This window comes from Pelobates fuscus, chromosome 6, assembly GCF_036172605.1.
Source record: "Pelobates fuscus isolate aPelFus1 chromosome 6, aPelFus1.pri, whole genome shotgun sequence".
Lineage (NCBI taxonomy): Eukaryota > Metazoa > Chordata > Amphibia > Anura > Pelobatidae > Pelobates > Pelobates fuscus.
This window is the reverse complement of record NC_086322.1, coordinates 249,953,844-249,976,553: the sequence shown is the minus strand read 5'-3', so window position 1 is coordinate 249,976,553 and position 22,710 is coordinate 249,953,844. Positions and strand designations below refer to the sequence as shown.

General features: G+C 38.4%; 1 protein-coding gene across 1 annotated transcript; it reads right to left on the bottom strand.

The window, feature by feature from the left end:
• Window positions 1–7,520: 7,520 nt before the first annotated feature.
• Window positions 7,521–18,971, bottom strand: LOC134614777 (glucose-6-phosphatase catalytic subunit 1-like). The gene is made up of 5 exons (XM_063458925.1): window positions 18,673–18,971; window positions 14,448–14,557; window positions 12,113–12,221; window positions 11,741–11,856; window positions 7,521–8,698 (listed from the first exon to the last, which is right to left on the bottom strand). The coding sequence occupies exons 1-5, from the start codon at window positions 18,888–18,890 to the stop codon at window positions 8,190–8,192; spliced, it is 1,062 nt and encodes a 353-aa protein (XP_063314995.1). The 5' UTR covers window positions 18,891–18,971; the 3' UTR covers window positions 7,521–8,189.
• Window positions 18,972–22,710: the final 3,739 nt, after the last annotated feature.

Here is a 22,710-nt window from a genome sequence, read left to right as displayed (position 1 = left end):
CATCTAGGGTCTCTTAACATTGTTTGTGTATGTATTCCTGTAACACAGGGTTGTCAAGCTTAGACCCCCTACAACTCCTGTAATTCTCTGCCAGTCTATGGTAATTGAATTTAATAATGGTAGGCAGTTTTGTTCATCAACAACTGGGTGTCCTGAGTTTATCACTCCTGCCTTATATTTTGTGTGTGTTTCTGATACTCATGGGGTATTGAGGAGAGGAAATCAAAAGCAGGCAGGCAAACGAGGGCCCTAAATTGGTGCCTTTAACGGTCTCTGTTTTAAGAGAATAACACATGAACAATACCAGTTGAATAAAAATGTTTTTAAAAAAACAAGAAACTGCTAAATGCTAGTAGGTTTTACAGTTTAAATGTATTATCAGTCAGCTATATGATGCTGGATATTAGAAGTTACCCACCCTGAATTAATAGGAATCATTATTATGAATATACAGTGTGATTGAAGGTGTTCTCTTGTGTTTTATGGGAACATAGTACTTGACATAATCTTTATACAGGCAATGTGTTAAATTAGAGAGTAGAATGAGAGGCTTAAGAAGCGTTTGGGGTGGGGAGGAAATAATTAGATGATAGGAGAACTAGTGGACAGTAGATAGATAAAAAAAGACATGTTTGGACATGTTTAGCTAAACAGCAGTTCAGGAAAACAACAACAAAATTCACCACCAGTGACAACACAGAAAATCTATTTTTTTCAATATTCCAAATCATACAAAGTAAAATAGAAATAGAAAAAAATTATACTAAAAAACAAAATATATCCAATATCATAGGGTAGAATGTTTGAACACAATTAGCACATACCTTTGAATATTGCATTCACAAGAGTGAATTAGTTCCCACCACACAATATTGGGTATGTATCCACTTCATGAACATTAGTTTTTTTTATTAGTTTATTTAATTACACTTGACTGATAAAAACATAACATATATCAAGAGCTAAAAAAAACATTCAGCCCTGGGACGGTCTCAGCCTACCAGACAGTAGGTACATACTGCAGAAATTACATGTTTGAGTCTGTAATGATCCCATTCCCAAGGGGAAAATCTTAATTTTTTACATATATATTTCAGCTCTCATAGGAGCTGCGTAGGATATAATTTTTCTTATTTTCATTCTAAATGTGTGTGTGTGCTGGATGATGTGTGTTGGTTGGTGTGTGTGTGTGCTGGATGATGTGTGTTGGTTGGTGTGTGTGTGTGCTGGATGATGTGTGTTGGGGTGTGTGTGTGTGTGTGTGTGCTGGATGATGTGTGTTGGTGTGTGTGTTGGATGATAGGGCAGAAGCATTTTTTTTTAATTTATATGTGTGTATATTCTTTTAGTTTATTCCCCCCTCTCTGCTTCTTACCTTGTCAGGGAGGGGGGAGATCGCCTGGTGGTCCGGTGGGGGAGCCAGCCGCTGCACACAGGGCCCATCACACGCTGTGTTCCCTCTCCAGCTCTAACTCTCGCGAGACTCGCCTGTGCGGAGCGTTGCCATGGTAACCCGTGGCAACACTCTGACAGCCGCGGGTCTCGCGAGTGTTAGAGCTGGAGAGGGAACACAGCGTGTGATGGGCCCTGTGTGCAGGTAGCAGGGCAGGTCCTGCAGGACTGGGAACGGGAACGGCGTTCCTGCATTGGAAAAAGTGCAGGAACGCCGTTCCCATGCGTTCCTGCAGGACTCGAGCCCTGGATACGTATTATGTTAATATAAGTGCAATAAATTTCCGTTCCCCAGCACTCCTGGCTGAACGTTACTTGAGGGATATCACCCACTCCCCTCTAGTTGCTAGTGGAGCACTGCACACACTACACACACTACATTTATTATACACACTGCACTCACTACATTCATTCTGCACTCACTACACACACTACATTTATTATACACACTACACTCACTACAAACACACTACATTCATTATACACACTCAGTACTCACTACAAACACACTACATTCACTATACACACTCTGCACTCACTACAAACACATTGCATTCACTATACACATACTGCATTCATTATACACACTCTGCACTCACCACAAACACACTACATTTACTATACACACTCTTCACTCACTACAATCACACTACATTCACTATACACACTCTGCACTCACTACAATCACACTACATTCAATATACACACTCTGCACTCACTACAAACACACTACATTCATTATACACACTGCACTCACTACACACACTGCATTCATCATACACACTCTGCACTCACTACACATACTACATTTATTATACACACTGCACTCACTACAAACACACTACATTTATTATACACACTGCACTCACTACAAACACACTACATGTATTATACACACTGCACTCAGTACAAACACACTACATTCATTATACACACTCTGCACTCATTACAAACACACTGCATTCATTATGCACACTCTGCACTCACTACAAACACACTACATTCATTATACACACTGCACTCACTACACACACTACATTCATTATACACATTCTGCACTCATTCATTATACACACTCTGCACTCACTACAAACACACTACATTCATTATACACACTCTGCACTTACTACAAACACACTACATTCATTATACACACGCTGCACTTACTACAAACACTACATTCATTATACACATTCTGCACTCACTATACACACTGCACTCACTACATTCATTTTACACATTCTGCACTCACTACACACACTACATTTATTATACACACTGCACTCACTACAAACACACTACATTCATTATACACACTCTGCACTCACTACACACACACTACATTCATTATACACACTCTGCATTCACTACAAACACTACATGTATTATACACACTGCACTCACTACAAACACACTACATTCATTATACACACTCTGCACTCACTACAAACACACTACATTCACTATACACACTCTGCACTGCACTATATGCATAGTAGTGTATTTAAAAAAAAAAAAAAATTTAAGGGGGGCGGGAATCTTGGGTGAGTTCCCACACTTTTTTCCCCAGGACTTGACCCCTGTACGTATCAATAGCTAAAATAACATAAAATTTCCCAGGGACACTCTCAACAAACCAGGCACCTTTTGTGCACTGCCAAAATGGTATGTTTGGGTCTGTAAGCATCCTTCTCGAAATTCTTACTTTTTTATCTATTGCAGATCTCATAGGTGTTAGTAGGGGGACGGTTGGGTGAAAGTACATATTAGAATTTTTTATTTTTTATAAATTTTTTTCCTTTTAAATCAGGTAGCTGCTTTAAAATGCAGCCTTCTTTTATTAAAAAATAGAACGGTACGTCCGACAAAAACGGGTCATTAACAACCTCGGACGTACCTAAAACGTCCACGGCACATTTAAGCGCTGGAATCGAATTCCAGCCACTCTAACGGTATTGCAGTGATGCCTCGATGTCGAGGCATCCTGCAATACCCCTCCTTACTGTCAGGCCACCGGGTGATCGCTCCCCTGGGGCGATCACTTCTGGTTTGCCCCATGTGGCGCCCGGCAGTGAGGCAGAGCATCGGAAGCCATCATGCAGGCATCCAATGCTCTGCCTGTGTGCTAAGTGCCTCGAGGGGTCGAGGCGCTCAGTAAAAATAAAATTGTGAACAAAAAATGTAAAAATAAATTGAAAAAATATATAAGTAAATCTCCCCTCCTGAAATTATATATATATCTATGTATATATAAATAAATAAAACTAATACAAAATATACATATATCTATATATATAATTACATAAATAATTTCATAAATATACACGTAGACGTCAAATATATAAATATGTATATATATTTAAATTCTTCGTGCATATTTATGTAATATTTTTACATAATTAAGTAATTTTATTGATTGCAATTTGGGGGACCTGCCTGGCAACCCAGGCCGAAAGTCCAGAGAATTTAACTTGCTAACACTATATTTAACCCTGTAACTTTCCAAGACACCCTAAAACCTGTACATGGGGTGTACTGTTTTACTCGGGAGAGTTCGCTGAACACAAATATTAGTGTTTCAAAACAGTAAAACATATCACAGCGATGATATTGTCAGTGAAAGTTTTTTTGCAATGTTCACACACAAACAGCACTTTCTCTGATATTGTTATTGTTGATGATATTGTTGTGATAAGTTTTATTGTTTAGAAACACTAATATTTGTGTTCAGCGAAGTCTCCTGAGTATAACAGTATCCCCCATGTACAGGTTTTATAGTGTCTTTGAAAGTTACAGGGTCAAATATAAGACTTGATTTTCTGTTTTTTCACATTGAAATTTGCCTGATTGGTTATGTTGCCTTTCAGAGCGAATGGTAGCCCAGGAATGAGAATTACTCCCATGGTGGCATACCATTTGCAAAAGAAGACATCCCAAGGTATTGCAAATGGGGTATGTTCAGTCTTTTAGTAGCCACTTAGTCACAAACACTGGCCAAAGTTAGTGTTCATAATAGTTTTTTTATTTTTAGCACACAAACAAATATAATTGCATTTGGCCAGTGTTTGTGACTAAGTGGCTACTAAAAAAGACTGGACATACTCCATATTGAATAACCTGGGTTGTCTACTTTAAACAAATATGTACATGTGAGGTGTGATTCAGTGATTTATGACAGATAACATCGGTTGTTTTAAGTGTTAAATCAGATTGATTAGTATTGCTACAGACCTGAAGTAGAGAGGAAACCTCTCGAAAGCTTGTCTTTGAAATATTATGTCCACTGTAATACTCTGTATATACTCTATATAGTATATATATGTGGTATATACACTTAACAAAATTATAAACGCAGCACTTCATGAGCTGAACTCAAAGATCTAAGACTTTTTCTACTTTTTCTATGTACACAAAAGGCCTATTTCTCTTAAATATTGTTCACAAATATGTCTAAATCTGTGTTGTACACAGATTCGGCAAACAAATACAGGGCCTTTTTCTCATGCCAGAGCTCTTCAGCGGGGCTCTGCGCATTGAACCAACATGATCACTTTGAGAGGGGGGCATGCTTGTCATTAGTGATGACAAAACACACTCTCTGGCCCCGCCCCCTTCTGAGGGGACCACTGTGATTGAAAAATGCTGGGCGTAATTTTTTCCCAGTCCGGCCCTGGCTATAATCATGCTGTCTAATCAGCATCTTGATATGCCACACCTGTGAGGTGGATTGATTATTTCGGCAAATGAGAAGTGCTCACTAACACAGATTTAGACAGATTTGTGAACATGATTTGAGAGAAATAGGCCTTTTGTGTACATAGAAAAAGTCTTAGATCTTTGAGTTCAGCTCATGAAAAATTGGGGCAAAAACAAAAGTGTTGCGTTTCTAATTTTGTTCAGTGTATATATATATATATATATATATATATATTTATATTAAAAACATTTAAGCTGCTATAACAATAATTAGCAATCTCTGGACTGCTAATGTAATGCTGCCAGTGAAATGGTATAGTCCAGACTATAAGAATGCTATGTCCCAATTACACTTCCTGTTGTGTTTGAAAGTAGGGGGTGAGCTGACATTTTTAGCAACTTTACAGGCATTATTTCAGTGATTAGTGGTTTCCAGCAGAGGGATTTGTTCTTATAGAGGCTGTTAATCATAACCAGAGTATAAATGAAGGTGAGTGAGGCTTTATGGACTAGATTTGATAATGCAAAACAAATGAAAATAATGTTTATACTCTGTTGGAAAAAAATGGTTTACCTATGCATTGCTTAGTGAATATTCCCCTAGACATATAGAGCTATACATTTTATATTACAGGGCGTAAGTCTCATGTCCTCTTTTATACTTCTGTATTTCTTTATATGTCGCTAAAGTATTAATGTATACATAGCTTGAAAGACCAAATGGTCAATTGGCTTGATTATAATACAAGATACTAATGCTTTGAAAGGGTTAAACTCGCATTTTTTTTAAACATACAATATGTTTCTGTTCTTGTCTTCTTGCTTCTGACACCAGCTTGCATCTTTTGCATGTATATAGTTTCTTCCTAACACCTGCAATTGGTTTGATTGGTTTCCGTCACTTGCATCGTTAACGGGAAACTAACAGCATTACGAAATGTTATATGAAAAATTACTCACATTATCATTATTATTTATAAAGTGCCAACAAGTTCCATAGCGCTGTACAATGGGTGGACTAACTGACAAGTATTTGTAACCAGACGAGTTGGACACATAGGAACAGAGGAATTGAGGGCCCTGCTCAATGAGCTTACATTCTAGAGGGAGTGGGATAATGTGACACAAAAGGTAAGAGTAGGGTAGAAAAGTAGGTTGCTAGGATAGTGTTCATTGAGGGCTTAGTGTTTTGTTTTGATGACAGTTGCAGGAGCTGAGTCAGGGTGTGGGGAGGGAAAGCTGTTCACAGTTTAATTGATATGCTTTCATAAAAAAGTACGTTTTAAAAGATTTTTTTGAAGGAGATTGGGTGAAAGTCTAACAGAGAGGGGAAAGGCATTTCATAGGAATGGTGCAGCCCTAGAGAAGTCTTTAAGGTGAGCATCAGAGGTAGGAGTATGAACAGAGGTTAGGTGTAGGTCTCCGGCAGAGCATAGGGGCCTAGATGGGACATATTTGTGTAATAGTGAGGATAAGTAGGTCGGAGCAGCATTATTTAAAGATTTGTAAGCAAGTATCAGGATCTTAATTTGAGTCCTACATCTAACAGGAAGCCAATGTAAGGACTGACAAAGGGGGAGGCATGGGAGGTCCGGGCGGACAGAAAGATGAGCCTCGCCACTGCGTTCATTATACACTGTAATGAGGCAAGTTGGGAACACGTAAGACCACTGAGAAGGACAGTGGCAATGACCAGCACCTTAGCCTCATCTGACGTTAAATAGGGTAGGCGAACACAATATTTGTGAGATAGAAGCGGCAGGATTTGGTGATTGATTGGACATGAGGGGTGAAAAGGAGGTCGGAGCCAAAGACAACACCTAGACAGCGAGCCTTAGAGGTAGAGCGGATGGTAGCACCATTGACTTGGAGGGACACAGGCAAGGGAGTAGCAACACTTGAGGGAGGAAAGACCAGAAGTTATATTTTGGACAGATTCAGTTTGAGGAAATGAGCAGCCATCCAGTTGGAAATAGCAGACAGGCATAAGAGACACGAGTCAAGAGGGATGGTGAGAAATCAGGGGAGGACCGATACATTTGCGTTTCATCCGTATAGAAATTATACTGTAGGCCGAAGGAGCTGACGAGTTTACCAAGGAAGGCAGTGTAGATTGAGAACAATAAGGGACCTAGGACAGACCCTAAGGGAACACCAACAGAGAGGGATTGGGGAGAAGAGGCAGAGTCTGAGAAAGAAACACTGAATGAGCGCTGGGAGAGGTAGAAAGAGCACCAGGAGAGCGCAGTATTTCGTAGACCGAGATTATGGAGGATGAGAAGAAGCTGTTGATTATCAACAGTGTCAAAAGCAGCAGGGATTAACAGAACATATAAATAGTAAAGATAGCAGACAGAAAAACAAACAATGGCTATAGTATTTTTTTTTTATTTTTTTAGAAAACAAACACAACATTTTAATGAACAATTGAAAATACTGAAAAACATTATTATAAAGTTTAAAAAACATTCTAACAGGCCATATTTCATTTTTCATCACTAAATAGAACAGGAGAATTTAGTTTTGACTGAAGAATATAACTTATTTCTCATTCATTTTTTATATGCACTCAACCAGAAGGTACATATTTGCACAACACAATATATGTGTTTTATCCTAAGCACCTTTATTGTAAATATGGGGCTGCTCTGTATCACAACCTTCCTAATATAAACTCATACTGACAATTTACAGTTTTATATATTTTTTTCCAACTTTAACTTTTTCATGCCAGCCTCGTAAATACTGTATTTGTCTGAAGTTCAGACTAATTCTTCTATAGGGCTTTCATTTGCCTCTAAATTTCTAACAGAATTTCATATTGGTCTCTAGATGTCTGTAACGTTCATGAGCAGGCTTACAGCTGATGCATTTTTTTCAGTCTCTGTTGTGGAGTGATTGTTCATTATCTTAGAAAAGTTCTCCAACTGAAGCCTTAGAAAACGACAGTCCAAAAATGCGTCCTTGATATGACTTGTCGTCCTATACTCCAATAAGTAGCAAAACTTGTAGAATGTAAACAAAATTAATTTATCTAGCTCTTATAGAATCTTCTCATTTCTGCTCACAACTTGAAAAATACAATATGGTACAATTGCTACACATGTCAGTGGAACAGCAGCACTTTTACAGAAAGACAGAAAATAGAATAGCATTTCAACTTTGGTTGGTGGCTTGAAGCTGTCAAAAATATGGAGAACAATAAGAGATGCTATTGTACAATAGAGGCGGAAAATGAATCGTTTTGAATGTTTGCCCTGACAACTATCCTTGTACATTTGTGAATTCAGGGCTAAACCAAGGCCAACTAAGATACCTAGATTTCTTAAAAGTCCTGCAAAGGGAGTTGTGTCAATGTGGATCCATTCAGGTTGAGCACACCATTTCTTGGCTTTTTCCAATGTCCAAAGTAGATCCACACCCACAGATTTCAAGAGCAGGTAAAATCCAAGTGCGAACGAGAACAGGAAGAGAGTAGTATGTATGTATCTCTTAAGACTGGCCTTGTAGATGGATTGGATATGATCAAAAGTTTCAGCCACTATCATGCCTATTATAAAAGAAAGCAATACAATTATTAATTGTTTTACTCAATAGAACAAAAATCTGTATGTGGTGCTTGCTCTTTAAGTAAAAAAATAAAAACAAAAAAAATTAAGGTCCCACTATCAAATTCATTGACAAATCTGTCTTATTATTTTGACACCATCCATGGCATCTTACCATTCACTTTCACCTGAAGACTTTTGGGAAGACAAGTATATTTTGCTTTGAAGTTAGCAAACAGCATGTTATAAAACGGAATGTTGCTTGCATACTCATTGATGAGGAATTACAGTAATCAGGACCGGACTGGCCCACCAGGATATTGGGAAATTAACTGATGGGCTGTGGCAGTGCAAACAGATTATTTAAAACATGCTTTATTAACTTATTTTATCCATGGACTGTTTGGTGTGGTCTGTTGTAGCCTTCTTGGGGGCCATATTGAGGCTGACTTATGCCTCACACTGGAAAAGTTAGGAGCCAGCTAGCAGCAGAGAGAGAAGTGAGAGAGCACTATAAGTCTCTCTCACACATGCCCCTTTGAAGTTTCAAATACAGTGTGCCGGCACTTTGGACCTGTTATGTGGCTCTAGCTGAGCGTAATGGTGAAAGGCGGGAGCTACAGAATGCAAAGCTGAAGGCCGTCTGGATCATGACGTCATATCCCAGCAGCCGAGGACAGGCATCACCAGTTGGGTACTACTCTTTCCCATCATTTGAAATTCATTCGATTCGCCTCTTCAAACCCTTCTCTGCTAACATTGCTGTTATTTTTCGCCCCGCTGGTTCCCCTCTCCTCTTCCTTGACCACTTTGCTGCTTGGCTACCCTACTTCGTCTCTTCTAATATTTCATCCCTAATTCTCGGGGACTTCAATATTCCCATTAATCCACCTTTGACTTCAGCAGCCTCTAAACTACTTGCAATTACTTCCTCCCTCGGGCTGTCACAGTGGGCTAATTCTCCCACCCATGTAGCTGGCAATACCCTTGACCTAATTTTCTCTTATGCATGTACAGCATCTAATATCTGCAACACTCCATTTCCTCTCTCTGATCACCACCTCTTATCGTTTGCTCTCAATACCCCCTCACCCAACAACCTCAGCCTAATCCCCCTCAACTCAGGAGGAACCTTAATTCTATTGACCTCCAGCAGCTGTCAGCTTATATTGATTCACAACTGATATCCATCCCTTCCCTCTCCTTTCCCTCACTGGCCATCTCCACATATAACACTACCCTCACCTCTGCCTTGAACGCTGCAGCCCAGCTCCAAACATGCATCTTGAGAAGGACACGCCCCCAACCATGGCATACTAAATCAACACGCTATCTGCAAAGATGCTTCCATTGTGCTGAACGCTCCTGGAGGAAGTCTCACACCCAGGGAGACTATCTCCATTATAGATTCATATTGTGTTCATACAGCAGAGCCCTTGCCCTCGCCAAACAGTCATAGTTTTCCTCTCTCATTAGTTCATGCTCCTTCAATCCCAGTCGTCTCGTTGACAACTTTAATTCTCTTCCTCGTCCTGCTGTGGCCACCCCCCAAACTAACCTTACAGCCAATAGCTTTGTATGCTACTTTGCCGACAAGATTGAACAGCTAAGGAAAGAATTCTCCCCACCTTGCCGGTCTCTTTTTCAACTGCACGTTGATCATGCCTTTGCTACCCTTCAGACTTTCTCCCCGGTTACTAAAAAAAGGTGTGTTTTACCTTTCCTCTTGCCCCACCACTTGCCTGCTTGATCCTGTCCCATCTCACCTTATCAGATCTCTCTCCGCCTGTCTTATGCCTTCTTTAACACACATCTTCAACTGCTCTCTCTCTTCTGGCATTGTCCCTGCTGACCTTAAACATGCCACTGTAGTACCTATCCTGAAAAAACCATCTATTGACCCGTCCTCTAACTATCCTCACATATTCCTGCTCCCTTTTTCCTCAAAGCTTCTGGAAAGACTTGTGTACTACACTCAGAAATTACACACAAACACACACACACACACACACACACATATATATATATATATATATATATATATATATATATATATATATATATATATATAAAATTGAACAAGGGTTTCACTTTTGTTACAGGTTGTCACTGCATTTTAAATTTTAGGATCTTGAATCTGAACGTTATAATTTATTCCAACTCCGCTATAGTGACATCTTGACTCTTTTTTAGATTAAATTCTGCAATTTATATTTTTATTCACAAGCATTCTTAGTTTACTGAATAGCCCAGCCTGTTGACTGCAAGATTTTACATGTCTAATTAGAATAAAGTAGTTATTTTGTTTATTTTGTGAGTGTGCACCTTCTTGTTGTTTAAACAAAGTTTGAGTCGTTGAGCACATACTCTAACACTCATCACACAGAAGTAATTCTCAGATCAATTATTAAAAAAAAATATGTAACTTTCAATCTATTGTCACAAACTGTACAATCCCACTGCACAACAAATAAAAAAAATAGGTCTGTCAATCTGACTAACCACCTCTCCCAGATGGTTGGAATGATCAGCATTTACCAGTGCCAATATAAAATAAAAAAATGTTGTGGCACAAGCTGCAGTTATTTCACAAATTGAATCTGCTCCACCCTCAATGATCAAAGTGCTGACCCCCTGCACATAGTGCATGGGTTCAATGGAACTACTTTGACCTCTAACAGGCTTGCCCTGAGTTTGTAAACTATAGTTACAAACAAAACAAAGTGATTAAAAACCAAACTTAGTGGGGTGTTACCAAAAGGTTTAGCAGTTAGCTCCACTTACAAGTGTTGGGTTATAAGGACATTGTTTTGTTTATGTTCTAAAACATTAGTATGGCATATAAGAAAAAATCAAAATAGAGTTGTAGCTTCTAATTGTTTTTTTATTTTCACATAATTTCTTGTGTGTAAGCACAAAGTCATGTGTCTGAATATATGTAATTAGTATTCTAATAGAGTTTTCTATCATAGCTTTGAATTATGTGCGTACAGTTTATATATAGGTTGAGAAAGGATATGGTGTTTCTGCTAAACATTACCAACCTGAGATAACTCCAGAAATGACTTGATGAGGAAAATGAGCAGCAAGAAAGATTCTTGACAAACACACGCAGGCCTGGACTGCCCAAAATCCTGTCCAAAGAAAAGCTTGAACACACCTAAATGTAAGAAAAAAGAGAAGGTAATTGACACTATGCTGTGTATCTTTCTTATAACTATTATATTAAGATGAACGATGTATTGAAATGGATCTTTTCAGCCTGTCTTGGAGACTTGTGAGGTCTGATAATTAGGTACAAAACAAAATAGGCTTGGGAATATTTTGATTTGAATGCAAAATATGTTTTTGAACTGACCCATTACTGGGCAGTAAAGCTGGAATGTAGTGACCGTGTAATGAACATAAATGCATACCTGTTCTTGAAAGTTAGATCATGCTGCTTTTTAAGGAAAATTGTAATTAACGATGTCACCATAACATAGTAGACTCCCGCAGATCCCATTGCATGTCCAGATGGACTTCCTGTGGTGAAAATGTAAGATATTGAAGTGGTTTATAAAGAAGACTTTATTTTTAACAGAATTCAGTTGTTAAAATGATACACTTTCTCCAAGAGTACTTACAAAGAAACATAGAATGTGATGGCAGATAAGAACCATTTGACCCATCTAGTCTGCCCAATTTTCGAAATACTTTCATTAGTCCCTGGCCTTATCTTATATCTAGGATAGCCTTATGCCTATCCCATGCATGCTTAAATGCCTTCACTGTGTTAACCTTCAGCTGGAAGCTATTCAGCTATTCCATGCATCCACTACCCTCTCAGTAAAGTAATACTTCCTGATATTATTTTTAAACCATTGCCCCTCTAATTTAAGACTATGCCCTTTTGTTGTGGTAGTTTTTCTTCTTTTAAATATGGTCTCCTCAGTGCTCTGGGTCATTGGGAAGGCTATGCAACCTTGGGGGAGCTCTTAAAGAAGTCTGCATGAGCGGATGAGGAGTCACATAGCTAAGCAGGAAGATAGGTTTGATCTTCCTGTTAGCATAAAGATGGCCCCTTCATCGCCAAAGCTGAAGCTTTTACCCAGACAGGTGCCTACCAGGACACTGTCTCAGGTTGGGGCATAGGTGGCTACCTAAAATGCCTTATGGGCAATTCTGCTAAATTATGTTATGTTTGCGTTTCTGGAAAATGTATATGTATTTAATATTTTCATCAAAGTTTTTGAGATTAAGGGGTCATTTTACTAGAGCTACATTTCTTACCCAGTGTCATGGCAAATTAAAATCAAAATTACATTTACGTGATAGTGTACCTATGCCGGCAAAAAAAGTTTCCAAGTTATATGAATCTACTCTAAAGGAAACCATAAAAACTGGAATGGAATGTTGTTTTGTATTTACTAAATTTTGTTTTGGTTTCTGAGGAATAAAAAAAACAAAAAATCTTTTTAGCATAAACGCTATACCTAGTGGAACCAGGTATATTTTCTCTTAGACTTGTGAAAAGAAGTAAAAACATCACATCTAAAATTACACTCAGAAGTAAAAAAAAAACTTTTTTTCTAAATTCCAAAAGGAATGCATAAACAACCCTTGAAGGTAGTATCTGCCATTTCATGTACAAGTTACAGGGACACTATAATCACCCAAAAAACTTGGCTGAATGAAGCAGTTTGGTGTATATATCATGCCCCTGTAGTTTCACTGCTCAATTCTCTGCCATGTATGGGTTAAATCACTTTGGTTATACAGCTCTACTCAACTCCCTGCATGATATTGCACACGCTGTTTAATTTAAAATGTCTCATCTCTTACACTGTTAATAGCCTGCTAGATCTTGTAGTAGTCTTCTCTGTGTGATTATTACAATTTAATTTACAGAGCACTAGATACAGGTTTTTAAAATAAACATCTGAATGAAAAATAATGAATTCTTTTTCATTCAGAGTAACATGAAAGAGGTCCAGGCACTCCTTGGTTCAAGACAGGCACTTTATTGGAACCACAGTTTGCGAGAAACACAAACATAACATAATTTAGCAGGATTACCCATAAGGCATTTTAGGTAGCCACCTATGCCCCAGCCTGAGACAGTGTCCTGGTAGGCACCTGACTGGGTAAAAACGTCAGCTTTGGCGATGAAGGGGCCTTCTTGCTGTGGTTCCAATAAAGTGCCTGTCTTGAACCACGGAGTGCCTGGGCCTCTTTCATTTTACTCTACTAAATTGGGAATCTGGTGTTTGGTTCCGGTACAGCAAGCACCCTGGCTCAGATTGATGTGAGTGAGTGCAGTTCCACATATACTACAAAAAGTTTTTTTTCCATTCAGGCTGTTTAAGTAACAGCCAGGAGAGGTGTGGCTAAGGCTATATGGACAGAAACAAAAATAATTGAACTAAATAGCTAAGAATTGAGCTTCATTAAGCTATAGTTGTTTTGGTGACTATAGTGTCCTTTTAAATAGCAGTAGCCACACAAACCATTTAGTAATATGAGAATTGTGGAAAATTGATAGGAGAATGTCAAATTTTATGCTAAAGTTTTTGCATTGGGAAAATTCCCCAACAACGCTATGTTTTCTGCTTAGCTATATTGGCCCAAATTTAGCTGTTCATCTATTCTCCACAAATCCAAGTTTAGTGAATAACGTCCACATTTTAACAAAGGAAAGACTGAATACAAGTTAATGTAAAATGTTATTTTTGGGAAAATGTACTCAACAAATGTGGTTTATTTTCTTACCTGGGCCAGTCTCACATGTGACAGGAAACTGTTCTATGACAGGTGCAGATTTGTTGTTATAAAAGTCAGTGTCGTGGACCCACCAGTATGGCCTCTCTCCAAAGAGAATCCTTCAAGAGAATAAAAACACTAATGTATAATAAGAGTTGAATAATTAATATTCGAGTTGATTTAAGTTAGTTGATTTAAGGAACGCTATAATGTCAGGAATACAAACCTATTTACTTTCACGGCCCCCTTCAGAGCGCTTTGAAAAGGTTTTAAATATACCTTTACTCCCATGCTGCATCAGTCTCGCTGCAGATAGTCCCGCCTCTTTGGCTGAAATAATCAATCTTGATGATTTCAGCCTATCAAATTCTTCCCCATAGGTGCAAACACTGCACTGTGCCAATAAGCATCTCTTAATAGAGATGCATTGAACCTATGCATCTCTATGGGGAATGTTCAGCATCTACATGTATCGCATGGAGGCCCTGAATGACAGTGCTGCAAACTGTGCAGCACTAACATAGGAAGCACCTATAGTAGCCATCTGAGTGATTGTCACTAGAGATGTTTCTAGGCAGCAATGAAATCACTACCTTTTCTCTGAAAAGACATTGCTCACATTGAAAAGCCTGCAGAGACAGGCTATACACACCAGAACCATTACATTAATCTGTAGTGGTGCTGGTGATTATATTGTCCCTTTAAGCGGAGTACAAATGAGCATAAAGGGAGACAAATGCTTGGTGCTAAACAGTTTGAGTAGGCCACACTCTCCAGTAAGGATACATAAAAGAACCAGGTACCCAAGTGGGTTATGTGGTAATTTATTGTAACACAAGTAACACTGCTCTCCACAGAGCCTTTTTTAGGCCTGGACAAAGGTACTTCTAAAAAGCTTAAGTCTTGCTTCTGTTACAAAGATAATAATTGATGCAGATGCTTTTTACTTAATACTTTCAATATTTTTACTATTATAAGCAACCATCGATGTTAACTGTATGGAAACCCTGTTATCAATATGGTTTAATCTTGCCATTTATCAGTAACGATTATATATGAGAGGATTACCCATTTATATTGGAAAATGTTTGATTGGTCTAATTACATAGGGTCTAAAGGTGGGCATATCAGGAAAAACAACTAGAATTATTTTAGTCGGGGTTGAGTATAAAGCATGTGTAGAATAGCAGGCATGCACAGTCAAATAGAAACTGGATTAGACAGAAGTTTTGCAATGCTTTTATTGCAAACATATTACAGAAAAATGGATATTGATGAAATAGTTAATACAGCCACCATGGCCACTTTTTTGCTGCACATACAAAGAAATCTGCATTTGATTAGTTGCACCCCTGATATATGTGACTTAGGCAGCCTCAACTCTGTGCAAAAATTACAAATGTCACTGCATGCTGGCGACAGATGTAACTAACTTCTCCCTTGCAGATAGCATGCCTATAAGTGGAAGCTCAATATTTCCTCCATTTTTAGCAAGCCCTCCTTCTGTCCTCCCTCTCTTCCCTCACTGGCCCAGAGCGTGCACATGCACTGAGCCAGAGAAATGGTACGATTAAGTGCTTCTCAGTAAGGCATAATAAAGATAAAAACGTGCATCAAGAAAAAGGTTATAGTAACCCTTTTATAAAAGGTACTTTTGGAACTTTCTCTCCACATTGGCAGCCATAGACTGCTAGTTTCTATGCCCGATTTCAAACAGTATTTTGTGACAGCTATTTACCTTGCACGACCGGCGGTGTGGACCACTCCCCCAGACATGGAAGAAGCCACTTCATCTGCTACAATGGTTTGATACACCATCAGAGAGATAGTGTCTTGTCTCTTTTTTATTTATCAATTCTCCAATGTTCTTTGCTATTTGCTCATTTGAGAGACAGACACTTGTCAGTGTTGTTGGACACTTGATATATACATTTTTTAATATGTTTTTTTTAAATGTATGCAATATTTTGTATGTATTACAATGGATGAAATGAACAAGTATGTTGCAAAATTATTTTTCATAGAGGAAAATGTTAATCTCAGAGGAGACATTTTAATCCATTATTTTGTAATGCAAATGCATCTTAAAAGTCTTTCATATACATTTGAGAGACTCTTCATACATATATCTTTTTCTGTAGCACATCCTTCCTTTATATGTTAAAAGCGTTTTTATATAAATCTTATTAGGGTAGGTTTTAAGTGGAAAGTTGCTTTTAACACAACATTTTTTATAGATCTATTAAAGGACCCATCTAAGCACTATAATCACTAAAGCTGGACCTTGCAGAATGACTCTCATTGGCTGAGAGAGTCAGCTGTGCTTCACTCTGCAGATACATCAATTATGGTAAAGAGACAACAATACTGCAACATTTAAGCCAAACTAGCTGTGGTGAATACATCATTTTGTCTTAAATGTCACCATTCACTTTTCAACTCAGCATATAACTGTTTAGAGAATCAATCCAAACATTTAATGTTGCATTAATTAAGGTATTATCCAGAACAATTTTATGCTCTTGGATGCCTGGGGTAAAAGGTAAATGTGATTATTATTTATTTAACTTTTGTTGTTTCCTTTAATATGTGTTTTTAGTAATGTGAAATATATTGTATAGATAAAAGATAATAGTACTAATACAAATTAATACATTCTATGCAATTTAAAAAGTATGGCAGTGTGGGTTAAATGTCTGAAAACATTTTCACCACCACTTTAATGATTTATTTCATGGTATTCTAATATGTTTATTCCATTTCCCTAGCTGTTGCCAAATACCGCCTCTAGGTAATTTAATCAAAAACACTAAAAGGATAATTAAAACATGCATTCACATGCATGGAAATTAGGTTATGGTATTACTGCTTTCTTTTAATACCAGTTATTAGACATATTATCAGCTCTGTTTCTGCTACTTAAGGGCCCAATGATATATCATCCCATTCTTATATACTAGTCCAATCTAAGACACTCCAGATGTTATGGACTACATCTCCCATAATGCTGTTACAGCTATAATGCTAGCAAAACATTAGGGGAGATGCAGTCCAAAACATCTGGAGTGCTGAAGGATACCTGCCTATATAATTTTATGGACTAGTAACTAGTAAATAGTCCATAAAATTCTATGACATCATGCATAAAACCATATCATACTAAGACACTGAAAGCTCTAAAAGTACAGCTAATGAAATATAAGTGGAATATCATGCCAGGGTAAGTTCTTTTAAGGCCCATTTGTTATGGATATATGTATTTTTATTGATCATAAACAGGATGTATTTTTCTTACTGTTTTCTGATATCCTAGTAAATGAGAAATATAATTTTTTATGAACTTTTTAAATTTTATTTAGCTGAAATTATTTTTACTTAACTATTCTTCTAAATTCACTATTTTGGTCTAACATTTGCAGTTCCCTTTTCCATGAACAGTTTTTGAATAAATACATTCCTTTATATAATGTACAAATGCAATGTAGGAATATATTTATTTACACGTTTCTTCTATATTTATATCGTTCATTGGCAACTTTTACTTTGTAATAAGTAATTTACTATTTACTTTATCTATGATATGTTATCCGCAAGTGTGCTTCCAGATGGTAATTTACTTACACAATACATATTGGAAATTATAGGTTTAACAAGTGCTTAAATAGAATGTGAGCAAAGCTGAACATGTGTAAACTGGTTATGGTTTGGAATATCCGTAATAACAAACCCAAACAAAAATGGGGAATGGGTGGATTGGCGCTAATCTTTTATAAAATGCAACAACCCCTTGTGTCCTTAGCCACAACTAAGACACTTAATTAAAACAGAAAACAAGATATATAAAAAAAGGGGGTGCAAATTACAAGCAAAAAAACTATTTTCATACATTACGTATTGTCTGTTGATTAATCTGTAAAAACATAAAAGCTAACATGGCATAATACTGTTTCAAAAATCAGATTAGAATCAAAGGTAATGTGTCACTCACAATATCCAGAGCCACATATAGCAGGCTCTGGCTGTAAAGGAGTTGGTTAATATTCTTCTCAGGCAACCGGTCCCACGCCTGGTCTGCTCCTTTCTCAGTAATAAAGATTTAAAATAATTTTACTAGAAAATAATATATAAAAACAAGTGAAAAGCAAACTCGTACAAAGACTGTTATTCCAAGCACTTGTAATTTGCACCCCTTTTTTATATATATCTTGTTTCAAGGTTTGGAATATGTACTCACCACTTGAAGACAAGGTTGAGCCAGTCCCCAATCACAGCTACCCAGATGAGTTTGATGCCAACTGACTCACACAAGTGAAACCAAATTGGGAAAAAGATGAAGAAAGTGTTTCGGAGATCAGCTGCAAAGGAGACAAACATGAACCAGTCTTGGGAACTCTTGTAGTTCACTTGGAGATATTGGACCACCTGAGCCCCAGAGTCATGGAGAGCATCCATGGTTTTCCTCTGTTTCTATTTCTTCTGCTTGTTTACTTGTTCAAGCTTTTGCTGGTCTGGTTTCTGACTCACTGCAACTAGCTGTTATATGGTCTGCTGCTCAGGTCAGTTCCTCTGATCTTTGACCCTCTTAACATCCCTGTAGCAACCCATTGTTGACGAAATTTGGAAGCATGACGCATGTAAAAGCAAGAAAAAAAGTGCTGCATGGTGTCATATTACAGTGAAAAACTGTTGAAAATAGTCTTGTTGATCATGCATAGGGCAGAGTCTACTCTACAAAAGGAGGTGTCATGCGTCAGGATAAAAGGTTTTGGAAAACAGAAAATGCTGAATTTAACAAAAAATGTTCTTTGCTTGTTTTTTTGCTAGAAATAGAAGTTAATTTACCTACTAATAATAGAACAGTTCAAATTATACATTACAGGCAAGGAGAATTACAAAATTAGGATGTATAGTAAAAAAATAAAAAAAATAAAATAAAAAGTACATGAATGAGAAAAGATTAACATGTTTGCTACTACCAGGTAAATTTCTAAATCAATCATTTATTAAAGAGTGACAATTTCATAATATCTTTTATTTGTACTCAAAAATAACATCATATTTTCTTTTTGTAAAAAAACAAAAACCAAAACAACCAAAATATTTAAGTATATAATACTTAGTATGTGGGGTAACTATCTAAAGAGATATCTGTCATCCATTCTAAAGTCAAGAAGGAATTATTTTCTCAATTTTGTGGCACAAATAAAGTAACTTAAATGTGCGTTTTTCACCTTTTGAGGATCAAAAGCAGAGATGTGTGAAGGCTTTTGATACACAAAACCTGAATTTGAATGGAATCTTTTTTATATATTTACATACAGGTGGTCCTCACTTCACGACCTACCTGTTTTACGATGGCTCGCACTTACAACCAGCTCTCTAGCATGGGGATTCAAGGGATTTCACACGTTAGAATGCTGGTCTTTTTTGGGGGAATTTTCCCCGAACATAGATTTGTGGGAATCCCTGTGCTAGTGAACTAGTCTATGTTTGGGGGAATTCCCCTGAACATAGACCTGCTCTCTTGCGCATCCTCGCTAGCGCATCCTCACTTACCGACCAACTCGTTTTACGACCGTGTCGTAAGAATGGAACCCGGTCAGTATGTGAGGAGTGTCTCTATTCCCTTATGTACATAACTATCTAACTAGTGTTTGGTTAGTACATACATTCTATTTGGAGAATGACATATGGCATGACCACACTTGAGACAATACTGCTTCCCTTAATTCTACAAACATTGCCCATTGGTGATCATCAAAAATTATTGACTTTCCAGACCAAATTGACTTCTTAATGACCTGTGAATCTTTCCACCTCCTTGTGTGGAATCTCACTTTTAAAGGTTAAAGTAGTTCTTCGGGTGTCCCCAAGGGTGAATGCTCCCCAAGACTGATTGTCTGTGGTAAAATAAAATATGAATAAGGATAGTAACTTTTAGAGAGAGAGTCTTGAAAGATTTTTTTTTCTCCACTTTGTGAATGCTAGAATAACTGCATTTGTTTTTCTTTATAAAAAATCATAGCAGGGGGGCGGGGCCTGACTGCAGGACTGAGAGGAAGCAAACCTCTGCAGCTCCGCCCGAACAGCACTGAAAAACGTGGAAAAAGCCACAAAAACGGCACCACTAGGCTGAACGAGGGCCATCAAGGGACTGAAGGCACCGAGACACACACGATGATACCAAACAAGCGACAACCGCCCCGGTACACGCCTACAGATGAGGCCTACCAGCATGGAGGGTGCGGGACGGATGGCCACCTCTCACCACCAAGAATGGCAAGAAATGTGACTTAAAACACCAGTTCCCCCCCTATGGACTGGTGGGGGTCATCCCGGTCTGCCCCTATGCGACTCCCCAGCAGAACGAGGAGAGGGAGACAGAGACACTGAGCCTAACAATAATGAAGCCCACAAAATGGCGGATGTACTTTACGCTGCAGGCCCAGACAGCGTGGAACAAGAAACAGAACTCCGACTGAATAAAATCTTCGATGCCTTTTGGAAGAAATTGGAGGCTCGCATGAGACCTCACGCTCCTGATTATAATTCACAATGGGGCCCACAACGAGCTGATAAGCAGAGATACCCAACCCCAACTACAAACACGCAGTCAACCGTCACCTGCAAAGGGCAGTTGGGGGGCCTAACACCCAAAACCTCTCCAAAAGCAGCAGCAGACCGGGGCCATTAACTGAGACCACGCGGGTACTTAAGGGGCATTGGTCTGAGCAACCTACCTTAAAAGCACACAATCAGCATGAGACCCGACAGAGCAAGCCAGAACAGAAACGAATGGTGAGCCGGCGGGGCGGGAGGCCCAACATGAAGACCGCAACAGAGAGACCGGCCAAGAGCCGCAACGGCCCGTGACAAAGACGTGAGGAGTGCCGAGCAGTGGGAAACGCGAAAGGGACTCTATGCGCCACTACAGGCTCGATGCCCCAGGACACAGGGACCACACGCACCTTTACCTCTCATTCATACAGCAGGTCACAATCATCGCAGCTATTGGGACTCTTCCAAACGGACATAGGCTGATCTTAAGGCATACAGCTACCGGACAGCCAAAAGACCTCAGGACATGCATGCACCCCAGATTGGCCTCAACCAGTGGTATTTTGAGACTGATCTTGTGTTCCTTCTCTCTTGTGTTTGCCTGGGCTTCCACCGACTACTCTGCTCTTAGGGCATACTGTTGCTACTTCCACATAGGAAGCTGCCGTCGAGACCCAGAGACACAAGAGATGAAAAGCTTAGCCTAGACCTTGATCTCTAGCCTACTGAATACTTCTCTATCATAAAAAAGAAAATGTGCAATGCATATGAAGCCACACTGTTGTTTTCCATTGTTTATTGCTTTGTTTGCACTAGCTATCGTGGCAAATCTGCTTGTTAACTCATGCACAACCCAAATAAAGAATAAAAAAAAAATTTAAAAAAATCATAGCATTATACAAATATATATATATATATAGGGAGAGTTCAAACTGCTATGTGATAACCTGTTTATTAGCAGAAATATACAACAAGGTCACCATTGAGACTGGAAGAAAGACATTTTACATCAGAGGAAAGGGTTGCTTACAGCAAGAACTATAAAGATGAGGAATGTTCTACCTTATTAGATTTCATAGATATTAAAAAAAAAAAATAAATAAAGGTCTGGAGGATTTTTTGCATTATATATATATGCAGAATATTCAAGAAAATAATTGATTACCAAGGAAAGAATGTTTTTCTCTTTTCATGGCAGCATAATTGGAAATGGCTACAATTGTTTTTTTTATTTTTCTGTTGTTTTTTTTTTTTTTCTACTCACCAATGTCAGGAATACAGATGGGTGGATACACCGTAGGTACTAGCCGGGTCAGAGCTATAGATAATCAGAAATTGTAGAAAAAGCCGGGTCAGGATCACAGAGGTAATCAAAATTCCAGTAAATTAGCCAAAGTCAAACCCTGAATGCACACAGGAAAGGCTTAAGGAAAAAACTAATCAGAAACAAAGATAGAAACCACGATAGGGCACAGAACTAGGGACAAAACCGGATTAAATAGGGCTGCCTATTTCTGATAGGTTCACGTCACCCCTGTGACCCCAGAAAGTGCAGAAGGAAGGTGGAGTAAGCGGGCAGTGTCCGAATTGCTAGGTGGAAGCAGGTCACGCATCCGAAGAGCACATTCGGTGGATGTGACCTGCGAGGAGCACAGAAATCTTGTTCCAGGTGGACATTAGTCTTTTTTAACCTAGATTACTATGTAACTTTAAA

Bases quoted from the DNA above. Each gene is read 5' to 3' on its own strand.
- LOC134614777 (XM_063458925.1), bottom strand. From the start codon at position 18,890: ATGGATGCTCTCCATGACTCTGGGGCTCAGGTGGTCCAATATCTCCAA. The intron at 12,222-14,447 runs GTAAGAAAATAA...TTTTCACCACAG, and splicing joins CACATGTGAGACTGGCCCAG to GAAGTCCATCTGGACATGCA. The intron at 11,857-12,112 runs GTATGCATTTAT...TCTTACATTTAG, and splicing joins GATCTAACTTTCAAGAACAG to GTGTGTTCAAGCTTTTCTTT.